The 19353-nt window shown below is 33.2% G+C and overlaps 2 protein-coding genes and 1 non-coding gene across 5 annotated transcripts in view; all 3 read right to left on the reverse strand.

Annotated features, from left to right (window-relative positions):
- Nucleotides 1-11: 11 nt before the first annotated feature.
- Nucleotides 12-8389, reverse strand: LOC106708148 (lysosomal acid glucosylceramidase-like). Its single transcript, XM_045677982.1, has 10 exons — nt 8344-8389; nt 8032-8173; nt 6563-6719; nt 5614-5774; nt 4487-4610; nt 4128-4241; nt 3867-4011; nt 1021-1100; nt 426-706; nt 12-181 (listed from the first exon to the last, which is right to left on the reverse strand). The coding sequence occupies exons 2-10, from the start codon at nt 8139-8141 to the stop codon at nt 73-75; spliced, it is 1281 nt and encodes a 426-aa protein (XP_045533938.1). The 5' UTR covers nt 8142-8173; nt 8344-8389; the 3' UTR covers nt 12-72.
- On the reverse strand, nt 8388-9220 carry LOC106710545. Its single transcript, XR_006756125.1, has 3 exons — nt 9028-9220; nt 8507-8640; nt 8388-8431 (listed from the first exon to the last, which is right to left on the reverse strand). It is a non-coding gene; the product is annotated as an uncharacterized LOC106710545 (transcript).
- Nucleotides 9221-14553: 5333 nt separating this feature from the next.
- The window catches only part of LOC106710630 (protein scalloped), an 81333-nt gene continuing 76533 nt past the window's right edge, over nt 14554-19353 (reverse strand). For all 3 annotated transcript variants that reach the window (XM_045677911.1, XM_045677912.1, XM_014502748.2), the window contains 6 exons: nt 18835-18875; nt 17888-18068; nt 17012-17092; nt 16319-16485; nt 15280-15514; nt 14554-14770 (listed from right to left, as the gene is read on the reverse strand). In XM_045677911.1, the coding sequence (XP_045533867.1) occupies nt 14657-14770; nt 15280-15514; nt 16319-16485; nt 17012-17092; nt 17888-18068; nt 18835-18875 (819 nt within the window). In that variant the 3' untranslated portion in view covers nt 14554-14656. The remainder of the gene's footprint in view (nt 14771-15279; nt 15515-16318; nt 16486-17011; nt 17093-17887; nt 18069-18834; nt 18876-19353) is intronic.

Here is a 19353-nt window from a genome sequence, read left to right on the forward strand (position 1 = left end):
ATATGCAGGCATAATTTTTTATTTTTATTAAATAAATTTAGTACATACAGTCTTTGACAAAAAAATATAAAGTTAGTTATTGGGATTTATTTCAACAGTCTTAATGGATTCAGGTTCAAGTACAATATCAACGTATCTCAGAGTACTTATCCTGATTCGTACATTTGTTTCGTATTTATTCCTGAAAAAAGAACATCATTGATGAATGGAAGTAAACTTATTTAGCAGAATATTTGTGTTTATTCTTGAAGTAGCATCTCTCAGGATGTATTCTTTTCAAATTTCTTGTCGGCTCAAGGTTCTAACATTGAGTTATGTGCAACGATGCCAAGATATTTGAAAAATACTCTAAACTTTTTTTTAAAGTAATCTTTTTCTATCTGAAAGCCACCTATAGTTACCTAGATTTAATTAAAATGACTTACATATTATGCAGCACAAGTACCAAATTTCCCTCGGGAGTGACAACAGCGATATTTGGTACTGTTGAGGAACTCATTCGTGATACTTCTACTACTTGGGATCCTCTCGGGATGAACTTAGAGAAGTGTCCTAATGCGTAGTACATAGGTTGTTTGATAAATTCATCTCTTTCGCCGTAAACAAGTACGGGGGCGTCGACATAGTTGTGGGCCCAGTTCGGACCGCCGTTCTCGTCTAAACACAAGTTCCAATCTATCCAGCCAACAACGAAGTTATTCAAATCCTGAGAAAGAAATAGAACTTGATGGGTGCTTAAGTAATAAAGATGTTTTTTATATTATTTACGCACTTTATATAATAGATGTTACATAATAGTCATAATAATGGCCAAGGAGTGGCAAAATGACACCTTCATGAAATCCAAAAGTTTGGATTGACGAGAAACTGGGTGACAAGTTTTTTTTAGTTTCGTAAGATAGACCCACAATGTTAGTAACTACTGTTACTAACTATATATAACTACTGTAACTACTGTTAGTAACTGAAATAAATCGTAATGTATTCGAATCTTGTAAAGATAATAAACCTTCTTCCTACCTCCAGAATACTGCGCGTGTACTTTGCGGCGCGATCCCACGATCCGACCTCCACCTTGTGCTTATCCCACGGCATAGGACCTACGAAATGCATACTTTTTTAAACTTTGAATCTGATACGTTTTTTTATATACTCATATATAAGGGAACGATCAAGCGGCCACATAAATTCGCCCAAATAAGTGACAGACATCCGCATATGCAGATGCGTTGCCTACCTGTTATCAATGGAGGACGGAACGCACAAAAAGAGAGGGGATTCCCTTCCTATGCGTCCCATACCGCCGAATCTACCTCCCCTTCCCATCCATTCCTTAGAAGAAGAGTAGAAAAAGGAAAAGAACCAAACTTAGGCTTAGGAATCAAACGAAGCGCGGAATTGTTTACGTTTGATACAGTCTTCAATGTGGTCGTGGTATTGCACCAGGCAATCCGGCACATTTGTACAGTCAGCTTCATAAATATAGTGGCAGTCAAGATATCCAAATATATAGGAACACCTAAAGTGATCAATTATATAAGTACAACCAAAGTTATCAAATTAATTGAAGCATCCACTCTGCTCAAAAAGATCGAAGCGTTCACATCGTCATATATATGAGTACATTCAAAGTGCCCATAATTATAGTAACAGACAGAGCGTCAATAGTAACGAAGCATCGAAAGTATGCAAAAATATCGTAACATTAGACAAAATTGAACTCTATCTCTATTCACTTAAGATACACTTTGAAATATACTACTTCTGTTAAATTCATTGGACATTTTATAATCAAAACATTTTTTGCTATTTACTACAAGTTTACGTCCCGCATGACAGATACTAGATAGATAAGCAATATCAAATTTTAATTTGTCACCATATATGCCAGTTTGGCCTTACGGCTTAACTGTTCGCTGTCATACGCAGTTTTGGCGATTCGAATCCCAAACTTTTTTTTACACTTTTTAAGGTTTTTAATTTTATTATCAAAGCGTTATATAAAATTGAACTTTATCGCAACAACTTTAAAAATTAAGGAACCACAATATTCCTTGTCCCTTTTTTTAACCGAGTCGTCATTAGCATGTTTTTTTATTGTTCAAGTTTGTTATTGTAAGTTTCGTCATTTAATTCCGCGCGGACTATGTCACTGGCGACATCGAATACGTGTAATAAATCTATGCTTGGAAAATTCTACTGCAACCGGACTGAAGATACCTAACAGTAAGAGAAAAATATTTTGATACAAATTGTCAATTAATTTAACAGAAGTTGAATACTTTCAAAGTGTATTTCAAGGATATGGATATACGAGTAGAATTCAATTTCAATGACCGCAATGACAAGTGAAAACACTCTCCGCCCACTCGCTTTATTCCGAGATGGCCGAACCTAATCGTTATTAATTTTATATAAATATTTAATACCCCAAAAATAAAAATTTAAAATTGTTTTTGTTAAGAAAAAAACATATTCTAAGTACATTACCAGATTTTTCCTTTTCATTAAAAAAAACAAGCTCTATAATATGTGATTGATAATATTGAAAAATAAAAACCTTGTAAGCCTGGGATTCGAACCATTAAACTTACGTACTGCGGCGAAAATAGTAAAACACTGAAACTAGCACATATTGTGACAGAGTAAAATTTGATATTACTTACTAGCTTTTACCCGCGACTTCGTCCGCGCGGAATAAAAAAAATGCTCACAATATAAAAAGTTCCTATGTCCGTCTCCTAGTTCTAAGCTATCTCCCCATCAATTTTCAGCTAAATCAGTTTGACCGATCTTGAGTTATAAACAGTGTAACTAACACGACTTTCTTTTATATATATATAGATTAGGTATCTGTCATGTATCGTCAATTTATAAATTTTAAACTTTATAATAATAAGAAGAAAAATGTTGGGTTGTCCGATAAGTTCGTGCCCATTTTTAAGGGAAGTATTAAAGGCCCTTAAGTTTTGGAATACGTCTTTTAAATTATATTTGTTCGATTTTATTGTAAAACGTCTTATGTATTTCGGCAAAAATTAAGTGAATCAGTTTTTATAAAACTGATAGAAAAGAACGAATCGTGTCCTACCATTTGTCAAAATATGGCTGAAGTTATCCTCGTTTAGTATGTACTAGCTTTTACTCGCGACTCCGTCCGCGCGGAATAAAAAATAGAAAACGGGGTAAAAATTATCCTATGTCCGTTTCCTGGTTCTAAGCTACCTGCCCACCAATTTTCAGTCAAATCGATTCAGCCGTTCTTGAGTTATAAATAGTGTAACTAACACGACTTTCTTTTATATATATATATATATATATATATATATATATATATATATATATATATATATGTAGATGTGTTATCTAAACATGTCATATGTTTTCAATAATTTTAATATATTCGGGTCTATTCTAAGCTACCTATTAAAAATCGGAACGAACTTATTAGACAACCTATTATGTTGATACAAAGCGTCAAATGAATTTAACAGAAGTAGTATATTTCAAAGTGTATCTTAAGTGAATAGAGATAGAGTTCAATTTTGTCTAATGTTACGATATTTTTGCATACTTTCGATGCTTCGTTACTATTGACGCTCTGTCTGTTACTATAATTATGGGCACTTTGAATGTACTCATATATATGACGATGTGAACGCTTCGATCTTTTTGAGCAGAGTGGATGCTTCAATTAATTTGATGACTTTGGTTGTACTTATATAATTGATCACTTTAGGTGTTCCTATATATTTGGATATCTTGACTGCCACTATATTTATGAAGCTGACTGTACAACAGATGTGTTTTTGCTGTTAAAATTGATAAAAAAGTTGTTTTTGTGGTGTAAATGCAATGTAACCTACCTTCACAAGCTTCAGTGGAGAGCAGGATCTTGCCGGGGTACTTCTTCTGAATCCTGGTGAGAACGGTCGCCGGCATGAAGTTACCGTAGTAATGTATGGCGATACCGTCGATGTACTCGATTGATTTAGGATCTTCTTTCTCCATCTAGAAAGAAGGTTTAGCTGCTTTATAACCTTTACCAAAATGAATTTAACCTTTCAAAGTATAAGCATCAAAAGAAACACAACAATTTCTTATTTAACATTTTTTATCGTACTTACACCTCTCAGCCATATTGGTATAATGTATCGCTGGTCATCAACTGCTAAGATTAATGTCTCATTAAAGCGAGAGTTCCTTACAGTAGGTCCCAGATTGTTCGCCACCCATCGTCCCTGGAAATTATTTTAACCTGTTTTAAAAATAAGTATACTAGTTGAAGCAAAAATTTAATATCATTTGTACGAATCCGTTTTCATTTGTCGACTTTTGGACCCGACATTCCTCAATCTTCTATAATCTGTCGCTAGCTTGTCGGCTCTGCTCTATGTCAGAGCTTAAGAGTGCAAGAGCTTAAGAAGAATCCGACAACGTGTAAGATTGTTTTTCCCGTTGTGGTAGGTAATATTGTATTACTTACTAGTTGTCTTGGGAACCAGCCCAAAGAATTGAACTTGACGGTTGGTACGACGCCATTGATGGGCTCGTTGGTGGTGGTGATAGCCCAGATTTTTATGTTGAATTTTTCATACTCTTCGAGGAAACTGAAATATAAACATGCTGATTAGTTACCAAAGAATTATCTTGTGCCACTGTTGAAATCAATCCATAGTTTTTAATGTTAACAACAGATAAAAAGCCTTCTCTTTCCTTCTCTTCTGTCTCTTCCTTTCTCCCTTTCTCTAATCATCATTTATTTTTTTATTTTTATTTTATTTAATATTCGGACAACTTACAGCTAACTTATAATTTAATTATGATATAAATATAAACTTAAGGCTAATTAAAAGTTGTCACAGATGGGTGTAAATGCAGGTAATGAAATTCACTTCTTGTTGTCTTTTTTTAAGCTAATCCATAAAGTCCCTTGAACTCTCAGTCATGCACTGAAGAAACGGTCATTAAAAAATTGTTTGATTTTAAATGCTGACATGTTAAATATATCAATATGATCAGAGATTGCATTATAACATTTGCACGCTCGTACTAAATAACTGTTCTCCCTATACCTATTCTTAACTCGCGGTGTATATAATAAGTTGTGTTCACGGAGGCGAAGCCCACACTTGGGAACAATGATGCCTACTTTTTCGAGGAGATCAGGGCAATCGACCACGCCGTTTACAATACCGCTGAGAAAAGCTAAGTCTGCCACGCGCCTTCTCTCTTCTAGCGGTAACAGATGAAATTTCTTACAACGAGAGTAATAATTGTAAACAAATGTTCCAGCACGGTATTGTATGAACCGAAGAAACCGTCTTTGTACGTTTTCTATGCGGTTTTTGTCGGTGTGATAGCAAGGGTTCCAGACTTGAGAGGCGTACTCCAGGTGGCTACGTACGTATGCACAATATAATATTTTGAAGGTCTTAATAGTTTGAAATTCAGATGACATTCTCAAGACGAAACCTAATGATTTTGAAGCTTTATTAATAATAGTGTAATAATTATGAGAGTGTGTGGAGTGGAGTAATTTACTCCTTAATATCGAAAAGTTACGTTTAAATCTTAGTTGGTTTGATGCTGTACTATAAAACTATTGCTTACCGCAGATGATAATCGGCATAAGACTGATAGAATTCTGGTTTAATTTGTCCGAAACCGGTGATGGCCTCGTTGGTCTTCATCCAAATAGGTGATGACCAAGCTGTCGCCGTTATTTTAACTTCGTCAGTTGCCATCGCCTTCGCCATCTCTATCATCGGGATCTATAACATATTAATGAATAAATTATTCTCAACTATATGAAAAAAATATACAATCGAATTATGCATTCAATTCATACAGCAAAAAAAATTATTATCTTTCAATCAATTCAAATATCTGGGTAATTAAGTAATATTGAAATCAATTGAATTAAATGATAAAGATTCAGGTCCATGTGCACTCATCAATCTGATAACAGCTTGCACTGAATGTATATATGCAATATTAAAAAAAAAATGATTTTAGTATTATTTTAAATCTATTTCCAAGCTGAAGGTCATGACAAATTTTGCTATAAAATCGTAGCTTGTAAACTATTCAGGTAGTACCACCTAAGTTAAACATGGAATTTATAAAGAACAATCCATCGATGGATGTTTTAATTTTGATTTTTAAACACATTTTTCATCATCAGCAGCTTACTATATGTCCCAACTGAGGGGCTCGGAACCTACCCTAAGTTAGGGGTGACTTCACACATATCATAGAATTTCTTCTCAGATATGTGCAGGTTGCATCACGATGTTTTCCTTTACCGTAAGAACGTCGGATAAATGTACATATGTAAATCGAAACTCTAAAAAAACATTGGTACATGGCGGGATCCGAACCCAGGAACTGCAGATTGCAAGTCAAGTGCTTAACCCCTGAGCCAACGACGCTCCAAACACATTTTTATTCGTCAATAAATACTTGATCTTCCAGGATTTAAGAAAATTGTTCTGTTAATTTTAATCTCAGTAAAAAAAAGAGAAAGCACCATGTATTGTGTATTGTACGACTTTCTCACCTTATAATCAAAGTCCTCTCGGCTGAGGGAGTAGTTAGTTAGAGCGGCGTCATTCCACGGGAGCTCGTTGTATGTGTAGGGGTGAGTAGAGAAGTCAGCGCCAGCTATTGGCACGCGGATCAAATTGTACTCTAAGCCCTCGGGTCCGAAGTATGTACTGCGAATTGAACACAACTATGTATATAGGAAGATGTAAAAAATGTATATGTAATTACTAAAATAGTGGCGTTCTACCAGTGGCGTAATATATTTGTAAGGGTGGATTGAATTTTTTTCTTTTTCTTTACTAAGTACCTAAGAAACTCCGCTTGACGACAAGTTAATATCTAAATCTATCTATACATTTAGAAAAATTGATGCCTTTATTTAATATCGAAAAACGTCACATTTCATGAACATGATGTATTTAAGTTGCTTCTAACGAAAAATGAATTGATATAATATTTATAAGTATGTCTGTCTGTCCACAAGTCCGCGTTTGTACCGGAAAATGTCGTAAACGGTTGGTCTGGTTTTTACGGGACTTTTACTGGAAGGTGGCTGTTAGGCTATATTTATATATATTTTTATTAAGCGCTAACGAAGTCGCGTGCAGCCGCTAGTTACCTAATAGATAGCTAATAGTGTCATCATATATTATCATTAGACCTTGTTTATGATATATACATATATCACAGTTTAATGATCTGATAATCTTTTTTGATAATTCATTATTATATATATCCTAATGATTTATCACTATTGTTTGGATGTTAATACTTTTTTAATGTCATTTTATCAGCTTGTCCAATCGTTAAATATTGTAAATGGGAATGTTAAGATCAGTGATTGTCAAACTTATTTCTTTCACCGCCACCTTTGAAAATCATTTATATTTCAGAGCCCCCTAATTTTTATTCAGCCTTAAAACTTAAAAACCACAATTTCATTACTTTAATTAATTTCAATGCCCCCCATTTTTTAGGCCTATTATCGCCCCCTCCTAGGTTTCAAACGCCCCCAAGGGGGCGTTATCGCCCACTTTAGGAAACACTGGTTAAGATGGATGGATGGATGTTTGTTAGAAGATATATCCAAAAAGGATCAACGGATTTGGATGAAATTTGGCATAGACGTAAAACACAGTCTGGAAATATCATACGATCCCTGAAAAGTGTACGGTTTCCATGGGATATATTTGATTTGTATATTCACTCGATTACTACACAACGGATTACAACACATCTTATTGAAATTTGTCATAGATAAAGAACAAGTAACATTTGAAATACTTTTCGCCCTTAATTCCGCGGAGACGAAGCCGTGGGCAAAAGCTAGTAGTACTATAAGCGAGTACCTCACAGCACTCGAGCATGCATATGAGATATAATGTTGATAACCGGACCTTACCAAATACCATTCTGGACCACAAACACGATTCATGTTGTTTTATTAAAAAAAAGTGTATGAAAAATATAGTGGGAACTAACTTCATGAGTTGCTTTTGCGCCGCAGCAGATAGTTTGCGCCAATTGATACCGGCGGCGTCGGTCACAGAGCCTCCGAAACCCTCGATTGTCTGCTTCTTAGATGACGTCATGACGCGGAGTATCACGTTTTTCCTTATACATACTGTTATACAAAAAAATACAAGGATTTTATTTTTTCTCCCAAATTATAAGTGAAATCAAATCATGTAATCATCATGTAATAAAAATAATATGGCTTTGTTTACAGCATTAGGTTTGAGAATCTACACAATTGAGAGTAAAAATTCGGTAAAAATAAAAAATTGTACATACGATTGCTTTCAATAGAATCATCGTCTTGCGTTGATTCGTTGCTTAAACCATTCACCACTCCGTAACTTTTTTCGAATCTTTTTCCATCCTGAAAACAAATAGTAATAAAAATGAGCTAAATTCAGTTAGAGATAAAACTAACTTTAAAATATGCACAACTTACATTACTGCTTGTGTATGCTACAAAAGTTCCTTTTGCTGGTGTTTCTTTTGTAATAGTATCACAGTAGTTCGCATCGCAAACGCACACTATCGACCTGCCCTCTATACCTACATCGCGCGCTCGGCATGGCAAATCTGTACGAAAAATTAGCTTTAGATATCGTGATAATAAAGACACTTAAAACCTACAAAGAAACGTCTTCACCTTCTATTTTTATTCCTTAACTTTGTTGAGGATACCCTTTTTATTTATTTTTACATTTACGCCTCACTCGTATCACTTTTATAGGGGAAGAAAAAGTTCTAAGCTAGGATTTTGTTGAAATAATTGTTGATTCCGAAACCCTAGACCTAGACCATCCTTCACGCTGGGAACGCTTTAGTGGTGGTAAATCTCATATAATTTTTGTATTTTATATAACTTCAGAAAATTACAAGGTAACGCGCCGGATATTTCTCATAAAAGGCCATTTCGCATAAATTAAAAGGCATTACACTAATAATAATAATTATATAACATACCGCAATCGCCAGGTTTGAATACTCCTATAAGTATAGTTAACGTTATTATAAGTAATTTTAAAATTTTCATTTTGTTAATTGATCGTAGGTGTTACCTCGATCAAATTGCACTCTTGAATAAATTTATAAAGTTCTTGTGGAAATTAACTTATGCTATTGTTTGTGATAAATGTTTAAAAGTTGATGGAATATAATTGATATGGTATTTACGCTATCAATACTGATAATCTAAATTAAGAAGCGATTTATTTTGTTTGTTTTAATTTTTTGAAGGAACAGTACTTTATCAGATGACTTGTTACAAAATTCAAGGACATAGACAATATAGTGTCGTATTGATTTTGAACGCAGTGACATTTAAATGTAAAAGTATCAGCTAAATATAACTTTTTTTTACTAGTGAGTTCACCGAAGAGTTATTTAAAAAACAAGCGTGTTGACTTTAGGCAATTCTTTTGTTTTAACTTTCGTAAGAAGTTTTGCTTAAATTTTGCATGATGACAAAAATATTAAATATATTATTATTTTTAATATACATTAAAAATAATTCTATATGCAGTTTAAAAGTTAAACAAAATTAATCTTTAACATAACCTTTAAGTGACTATTTTTTCCTTTAGTAAAATGTCTTTGTCCAAAAAGTTTTCTTAACTAAATTTAATTACTTTTCTGTTGTGTGTGAAATATTAGAAACAGGATTTTTGAGCAACCTGTATATGAATTTAACATTATCTTGATCCAGTTTTGTTTACGAATTAATCGAACTATCTTAATATTTGTTTATTGCATTGACCTTCGTTCATGGATTTTCTATTGAGGTCGTGACGAAATCATGATAACAATATTTCTTCAAGTTCAAGTTTCGCTTCTTCGATCTTACAAAAGGGATTGTATTCTTGTCTGAAGAAATTTTACCCGAAACACTACTGCAATTTGTTAGAAAGTAGCGATAAATAAAAATCATTTCATGTCAAATATCTGCCTAATTTTTTTTTTTGTGACTGAGTGTCTGCCTGTTTGCCTTGAGGAGGCATTTACAGTTTCACCGGGCTTGAGATGGGCGGGCGCAGATGGCGCTTAGCCTAAACCTCGTTCTATCTGCCTAAGGTCCTCTTTCCAAATGTTCTAATTTTTTGAGAGGAAGGTACTGGTAATTTCATTGATACTGTATATAATTTTTCAAAAGCAAGATCTAATACGAAAACATTGTATTAACAAGTCAAGACGTGCAATTCATATATTTAGAATGCACTAATATTACATAGAGAAAAAAATTGTCTTTTTGTATGTAAAGAATAAACTCAAAAACTACTTGATTTATTTCAAAAATTCTTATGCCGTTAGGAAGCTACACTATCACTGCGTAACATAGGCTATTTTTATCACTAGATTTTTTTTATTTAAATATTGTAATTAACTGCATTATACTTGTGTTGTTTAGGTAGAACTAATTATTTGAACGATTAATAAATTGTAATATTAATTACGAAGTAATTATATATTTGTTATCAGGTCAAGTTATTGAACAATTAATTGGAAAGTCATTTATCATATCGCCCTTGTTGTCTACATATTTGTTAACATTATAGTTCGGCAAAGTTATGTGACCCGGTCAAAATAGTCTTTTTAGCGGTTGGTTCTGTCAGGAAATATACTTAGACTTCAAAACAACCTAAAATCTAAGTACTGGCCTGTTAAGTTACGCTTACTGTACTTTTAACAAAGTAAAGAAAATTAATTTCTAGTCAAATTATATTTAGATGTCAATGAATTGTTGTGGTTTAAATCAAAATTAACGGTTATTTGAATGAATAACACGCCAATGTGATCACATAACATCTGGCAACTTTTTTATTTGTTTTTTTTAGAGTTCAGTAAAAAATGATATACACTTGGATTTATGAAGACAATATAATTAAATTTTCATACAAATCTTTAACGTAATATTATCTTTAAAATACTGTACAATATGTCGGCCGGCTTTGTAAATAATCATTTGCCATTTATTTCCTAACCCCTCAGTTCGAGAAACTTATATAGATATAAAGAGAAATAACCTCAAAAACAATTAAGCAAATGACTGTCTCCAAGGCCGGCGACTTTCTTTTTAATTTTCATATTGATATGGCAGATTGTCGATATGAAAGATCCTTTTTAAAATAAAATATATAACAAGCTTCATCTCCATAGACAGATAGACATATTTATTCTGAAATTGCCACTACTGTTATACTTGTATAGAAAAATATCACTGTCTCTATTTTCCAAACAGAACGATAGAAATAGCAATATGTTTTATACATGTATTTTGATAGTGCAAATACATAGTCAAACAAAGATATCTGACCCGATGAGAGGCGCTGCTATCGTTGTTAGTTCTGTCACAAAACATGTAAAAGTTGCCACATAGAAAAAAAAACATGCCACATAGAAAAAACATGACATGACAGATACAGTATAAAAAGGATCTTGGGACACTTTTTTCATACTGACAGGAGGGCGCTAGTGTGCTATCATTATTTAGTTTGAATGATCACCAGATCAGATAACGTTATCTGACATTTTTAAAGTCAAACTGTCTACGTTAAAAAATATTATATCACAGGATAGGGGTTATATCCTGGTAACAAGCTTGTTAGAATTCCTGACTTTTCTTCGTCATAAAAAAGTTTATAAAAGAAAAAAATCACTTAGAAACTTAAAAGTGAAACAAATGCACTAAAAGTACGATTCTAGAAAAAAATACACTAAACCATTCCCGTCTGTTAACTAGCAAAAGAGTCGAACGAACTCGTTAATCTCACTCTGAGTACAATAACATTACAAAAAAGTTAAAAAAATCACATAAGAAGCAGATCTCTTTCGCTATTTTCTCAAATTAATGTAACAATTAAAGATAATGATCAATAATCGATATTTATATTAACAAAATAATGTTTCGAGACACAAAACATTGCAACACTGATGTAAATATATTTAAATATTTTCTTTTTTTAATTTTCAATTTCTAAATAAAATCGATTCAAACGCAAATAATTGTAATAAACATCGATGTTGGCAAATATCGATACTTAAAATTCGATAAACATCAATTATCGATTTTGTTATCGATATTTCTGAATGTATCGATGTTTGATTAGTCGATTATGTCGATTATTGACAACATCTAATCATTCATATTTGCAAAATGTCGTTCAAAATAAGCTTAGAAAATGTTTAAGAGCTGAAAACATGACGGCACCAAAAAATTAAGTTCATTCGCTTAAGTACTAATTATTTCACATTACCTACGATTTTGCTGAACGACCATTGCCATATTAAAAAATAAAACCTTAAAACTAATCACTTTACAATTTACCTAATATAAATCTATTAAATAAATACAAAAAAAAATCTCTTACAAATCTAAGATAATATTTTTCTATCGCATGTCTTGAAACTATATTATTTAATGCACATAAGGTTACCGATGTAAACTTAAAAAAGGGGGGGACCCTAAAAATATTTGACTAAAAGAGAGATCAAATCATTGCCACATTATAAAAAAAAAACTTATTTATAATCAGTAGGCCGGCACTCTTTGTACTTTGAAAGTTTAAAGAAAGCAGAAGCGGCCCAGAGTTTGTTGGAGATAACGTTGATGGAAAAAAAATAAGGAAAAAATATTAAGCTACATACATAATGGAAATGACAATTTGTATTAACAATGGAAAAAAATCTGTAAAAAAAATATTCCAAAATAAAATAAAAACTCACAGACGAATTATTTTTCAAGACGCTTAAAACATTTTAATTTAATAGTTTTGTAGTTTTTTTAATATTACAATGTTTTGTAAATATTTTTTTTTATCAAATCGTCGTTTCCAAATATGATGCAATTTTAGAAAATGAGTCAAAAATGAGTAAAGTAATAGAAAATCTTATTTACACGGCCGCGTTAAGAAAAGCTGCCAAGAAAAAAAAAATCAAAGCATCATTTCCAAATATAGAAAAAAAAACAAATATATTTTTTATATTTAAGAAAATTATGTATATGAAAAAATTACTTTATTGCAATTAAAGTTGGAAGCTCTCGAAATCATGTTTAGTGGCATGAAATGACAAACACAAATAAACCTTAAAAAATCATGTAAAAAAAAACAAACATGATTCTTAGAGCCTTATATTTGACGAGTTTGACAAATAAATTTCAACGCAATTGTATTTAAATTGCGTATTCATACACACATTTGAATACCTTGTTTATAATACATCTTTATACATCTATAACAACTAGGGCTGTGACGTAATATCGAAATATCGATAATACCAGCAGGTATATCGATATTAATATCGACAAAAATCGATTCAAAGTTTTTTGCTATATAATTAAAAAAAACCATTTATCATATTTAAAAATCTCTATTTAATTGATACATGACATGAATCGCGACCAAAAAAAAAATAGGAGCATTTTATTTTTAATGATCAAAGTTTATTCGTTATAAATATCGATATATCGACACTTTCACATCCCTAATAACAACCTTGATTGGCTAATTGTAGTATGTACAATATTATAACCGAGTGGCAAAGACATATGTGGCAGAAATACAAAACGATCTTATAAATAAAGAAACATTCAAAATACAAAAGTAAAAATTAAAAAAAAAAGCTGCCACAATACAATCATTACTCTTTATGACGTAATTCAACGTTGTTTCGAAATCATTAAAAAATAATGATCAACAAATAAGATATTAAATTGTACCAAGAGCACTTAAAAGAATCAGTAAGATTTCTAGACGTCTAAATAAATCTATTCTTAATAAACCTATGTATTGAATCGCAGTATTCTAAGTTTTAACATTTCCACTGGGGCTTACAAATCGTCACGAAAGCCGCAGTGGAAAAGTTAAAAAGGCTCAAGTAATTAATGTTAATGTAACATAATTATAGAGGCACTGTGTGTTGAAATCTATAAATTTCATAATATTGATAATTTACACGCAATTTTAAGGTTAGATTTTGTGAAAGTTTTTTTTTTCTTTTGTGATCCATTAAAATTTTTTTGATTATTCTTTTTTTATTAACCATAGACTAAATCGTTCCGAACGTCCATTGTCACTATATGATACATGATATTTAAAAATTGAGCTATACATAAATCTCCATTTACAAAAATACTTGTAGCGTAATATTTCAGATCACATTTTTTTTTCTCTACAATTTGCATCACTAAAATGTCGATAACAACGATGTTTTCGTCTCACTTTGAATATAATCTGTCACATCTGTGTCTGTTTGTGTCAGTGTAAATACTGAATAGTCCACAAATATTTATAGTTGGCCATTTTGACCATACACGATTCTGAGAAAAATTAGTATCACGATAACTTAGTATAAAAAAAATTTTTACTCTAATTTTGATAAACATTCCGAATATTGAAATAAAAAACCTAAATTTAAATTGCCAAGACAAGACAAAGAAAAAAAGAGAATAGAAAGTGATAGACAATAGAATTAAAAGAGTCCAGCTTTGATTTTTTTTTAATAAATTAGAATCGTGTATTTTTTTGTGTGCAGTATTAGTATGACAGAGTTGTGTTGTTGTGTTGTGTTGTGCTGTTGTGTGGTGACGCGATGGTGTTCAGTCTTTAACGAGCCTGTAGATGTGATGCTGCGCGCCGTGCTCACTGTTCGACACTTCAAACACAAACGCTGCACACAATAATGTCTCTTGAGTATCTCTATTCGTCACCACCTGAAAATAAAAAAAAAAAAACATATTAAATATAACTACATAGTAATAATAATACATTAAGAAATAATTCGTGGATGCATTTTTAACCCCGTGTTAAAATTCGATGTTAACGGCTCTCGAGCCAACAAGAAAATATGTGGCTGAAATCTACCACTTTTTTATATATCACTAGCTGTCGCCCGCGACTCCGTCCGTGCGCAGTTAAAAAGAACTAAATGGGGGGGGGGGGGGGTTATGAAAAATAGATGTTGGCCGATTCTCAGACCTACTGAATATGCTCACAAAATTTCATGAGAATCGGTCAAGCCGTTTCGGAGGAGTACGGGAACGAACAATGTGACACGAGAATTTTATATATTAGATAAAGTGGCAAACGAGCGAGCGACTTGAATTCGCCAAAACAGCGAAGCTGATGCTTTGCCTACCTCTAATCGACGGAGAAGGGAATGCACAGAAAGAGAATATTTTCCCTTCCTATGATGCACCAAGATATCAGAAGAGTATGATACCTGTAGTATGGTGAAGTTCTCCAGCACACTGTTCATCATGTACTTCTCCGGGAGGTGTTTGAGCTTGTGTATGAAGTTGACCATGTACTCGCACATGGGCGAGCGCTGAATGCGGTACACGAAGCGCCCGCCCTCGAACCTCGCGTACTCCGTCTCCACCTTCTCCACCACCTGCTTCCCGAACGAGCACACCTTCGTGCTGCACATTATTGTCATGTTCTCGTTGCTTTCGTACCTACAAATACACAACACAACACGTCAAAACTAAATACAGTATACTCTAAACTATCTTTGCGTTTAAAAAAAACATATGAAAATCAGAAAACCAGGAACAGAGTTACGAAATAAAAAAAAAAAAAACATACAGAATTAAGAACTTCTTTTTTGAAATGGGTTAAAATTAGGAAGAATGCGGAGAAAAATTGCCTTTTGGTCACTTGTCAGCATGATCAAGGGTGGCAGTAGAAATTACTATACCACAGATGTACAAAAACGCTTTATTTTATATACAAAAATACTCCGTAGACTATAGTCCTAGTAATGACTTCCTTAAAATTTCACTCAAAAAAATTAGAAAATAAAATTTTTAAGTTCATCAATTATTCAATTATTTAAAATAAGAAAAAAAACACCCACTCTTGGCGCTAGTGTCGCCTACTTAGAACTTTTTTTCCTCATTTTCAATAAAACTGTATAAAATAAATATTTTTGGTAAGAATGTTTTGGGAATGGAAATTTACGGTTAAACACAAAGTATATACAACTTGATAAAAATGAAAAATTATTAATTAAGTTGCTAAGAAGGTACAATCATCATCATCACATCATCACCCTGGTCTTATTCCTTAAAATTTTCAAAATCTACTTATTTTCACTCATAAATAACCTGAAAAACATCTATTACACACAGAAGACAGATTTCAAGTGGAAGTCATTCAGTAATTCGTGTGATGAGAATGGAATCTGTGCAAAAATCCTGCCATTTTCTAATCATGAAAGAATAAGAAGGGGAGGGGATGTGTAGGAAAAGAATACTCACACACTAGTGACCCCGTAGAAGGCACCTGGATCATCTAAGTTATTCGTGTTGAGATCAGCCCAGAACTTGACAAGGAAGAACGCATTCCTCGGTCCTTTCTCGTACAACTCTTTTAGGCCACCTTTCTTCTCAGGGAATTTATCGTTTATTTGTTGAACATCTACTGACTGAAATAAAAAAAAACTAGTTAAAAAAATCTTTCTAATTATTTGCATTAGAAAGATTAAGAAAAATGTACACTTATCATTAGTTTAAAAGAACTTAATTTGACATGTCGACATTTTAACTTTACACAAGAAACACAACCAACCAAAGAAACAAGTCAGCTGAAGATATCTTTATAATATTATAAATACAAAAGTATAGATGGATAGTTGGAGGGATGGATGGATGGATGGATATTTGATTTCCAGAACGGCTCAACAGATCTTGATGAAACTTGTCTTGGATGTAGAACACAGTCTGAAAGAATACATAGCCTAATAATTAAGTTTTTTTTTAATTCCGCACAGAGAGTTAATTATTTCATACTTTTTTGTTTTCCCTCCCCATCCCATCTTCTTCCTTTCGCTATTAATAATATCCTTTCACTTTCTTAATAAAGAAAAGCAATGCTATATTTTTTGTTAATAACGCGTCATTATATTTTGTTTGTTTCTCTGTTACCTAATAAAATATATTTAGTACACTTACTTCTAATAAGGGGTCCGCGTAGGTGACAGTGCCACCTATGTGGACAAAAAGGTGTTGCGCAGGCGCTGTGCTCGGAGGGTACTGCAAATAACAAAAATAAGTCAAATTAGTATGCCACTAATTCTTTTATTTTAAGGATAACGTACTTTGCGGCCGATGGGGCCGCAAAGTACTGGAATGGCGGCCACGTACAGGTCGACGTAGCGTGGGCAGGCCTCCCGCAAGATGGACCGATGATCTGGTCAAGGTTGCGGGAGTATCCTGGATGCAGGTTGCATAGGAACGATCATCGTGGCGATCTTTGGGGGAGGCCTATGCCCAGCAGTGGGCGTTACGAGGCTGAATGGATGGATGGATGAAAGGATAAACAGTGTTAGACGCCAACATCAACATCAGTTGTGCGAATGTCGACCGCTCGGTGAAATACCACGATCACACAGAAGACTGGCTTCAGGTGAAATCAATTTTGGTTTTCGTCTGATGAGTGTATGTGCTAGAGGCCTAATTAAAGTCCCATTTTCTTCTCACCCTTTTCTTATAAGGCATGGATGGGAAGGGGGAGTGAACGGAGGGGAAATATTATCTTTCTGTGCGTCCCCTCCTACGTCTATTAAAGGTAGGCAACGCATCTGTATTTGCGGACGTCTTTGGGCAGTGGTCGCTTTGCTATTTCGACGAATTTAGGTAACCGCTTGCTCGTTTGCAACCCAACAACATACAAAAGTAATAGCAAATCTAAATTAATTCTCCTTAAAGTAGAATTTGCAAATCGGAATCTTTTTGTGGATGTACTAAATTGTGATCACGGAGATGATAATTAGCAACTACTAATTAATCAATCAAGATAATCTTAGAACTAGTATTAAGTTTGCTCACCGTATCCGCATCTCTGGGATGCTCAACGAAGGCGGAGAACTCAACTAGTCTGAGCTTGTGCGTGGCGATGGCGCGGCCCTCCCACGGCGGCGGCGCCACGTCGGCCGCGCCGCCCACGCCCACGCCGACACCTGGACCTAAGCCCACACCCTTGTAACCCGCACCCGGGAACGGCTTCACACTGCAACATATTCCATTCATAGGTTACAACCTGCTAGGAAACAAGAGTAGACGTGGTGCTATCCTCTGCAGAAACCCTAAAATTTTTGACTTACTTAAAGATTTTAAGTAGATGCTTGATTCTGATGTCTCAGTCTGAAAGCCTATTCTATAAATCGCTACTACTACTACTACCTATATATGTCACCCTGTTTCAGTGATCTTAAGCTAGATTAGATCGAAACGAAATGATCGAACATTTTAGGCTTACAGTCTTAATTCCGAATCTTTTTTGCTGTATTTGACTTTATTAATTCTTTAAAAGAAAAATAACATCAGGCTAACTATGTGTTAGTAAAAGTTATTTAATAAGTAATTTGTTAGCGCGACATATGTATTATGTATATATTACTAATTCGTTTTATAAATGCGAAAGTATAGATGGATGGATGGGTGTTTGTTTGAAGGTATCTCCGGAACGGCTCAACGGATCTTGATGAAAATTGGCACAAATGTAGAATGCAGTCTGGAAGAACACATAGGTTACTTATTAAGTTTTTTTTTTATTCAGCGCGGACGGAGTCGCAGGCGACAGCTAGTAATATATAAACAAAACAAGATTTTATTATATGACTAGCTTACGGATATCTAAAAGGTAGAGTGACATGTAATCTAATTATATACGTTCTTATTGCGAATTGTAACTAATGTTACGATTTAGTTCTAAATATAAATCATAGTTTGTTTTGTCTTTTCATTTAAATTAAAAATTTAAATTATCAACTTACTCTTGCGAAGTGCCTGCTTGTAGACCAGGTTGCCAAAATTGCTGAAAAGAGAATATTTAAATAGTTACAACATTGGTACAAAATATAACAATAATTGATTATATTGTTTTATAATGTTATAGTTTTGTTAGAGTCATTAAACTAGCCCAAGTTGTTAAGAGCAACAAATTCTCTACACACTGAAACTGAAGCATATAATTCAACACTTTTAAACAATACAAGCTTTCAGTATAATTTAAGCCTTGAATTAAATTTATTAATTTAATTTATACAAAGAAAGCAAAAGGTGTTTTGGACCTATGGTACATTGATCTTAAAGTTTAAAGTTGATAAAAAATTAATCATAAATATTATATCGAATTTATTGTAGAAGAAACTAATGTCAATGTAAACGTACGATTTCACTGTCAAAACAATTATACAAAAACATAACGTTATCTCGATTTTTCTAGAGCAAATATGAGAGATGACATCTATATTTTTATACTGATGATTCGGCAGTGAAAACCAACGTTAAAG

This window comes from Papilio machaon, chromosome 5 (genome assembly GCF_912999745.1).
Source record: "Papilio machaon chromosome 5, ilPapMach1.1, whole genome shotgun sequence".
Taxonomy (NCBI): domain Eukaryota; kingdom Metazoa; phylum Arthropoda; class Insecta; order Lepidoptera; family Papilionidae; genus Papilio; species Papilio machaon.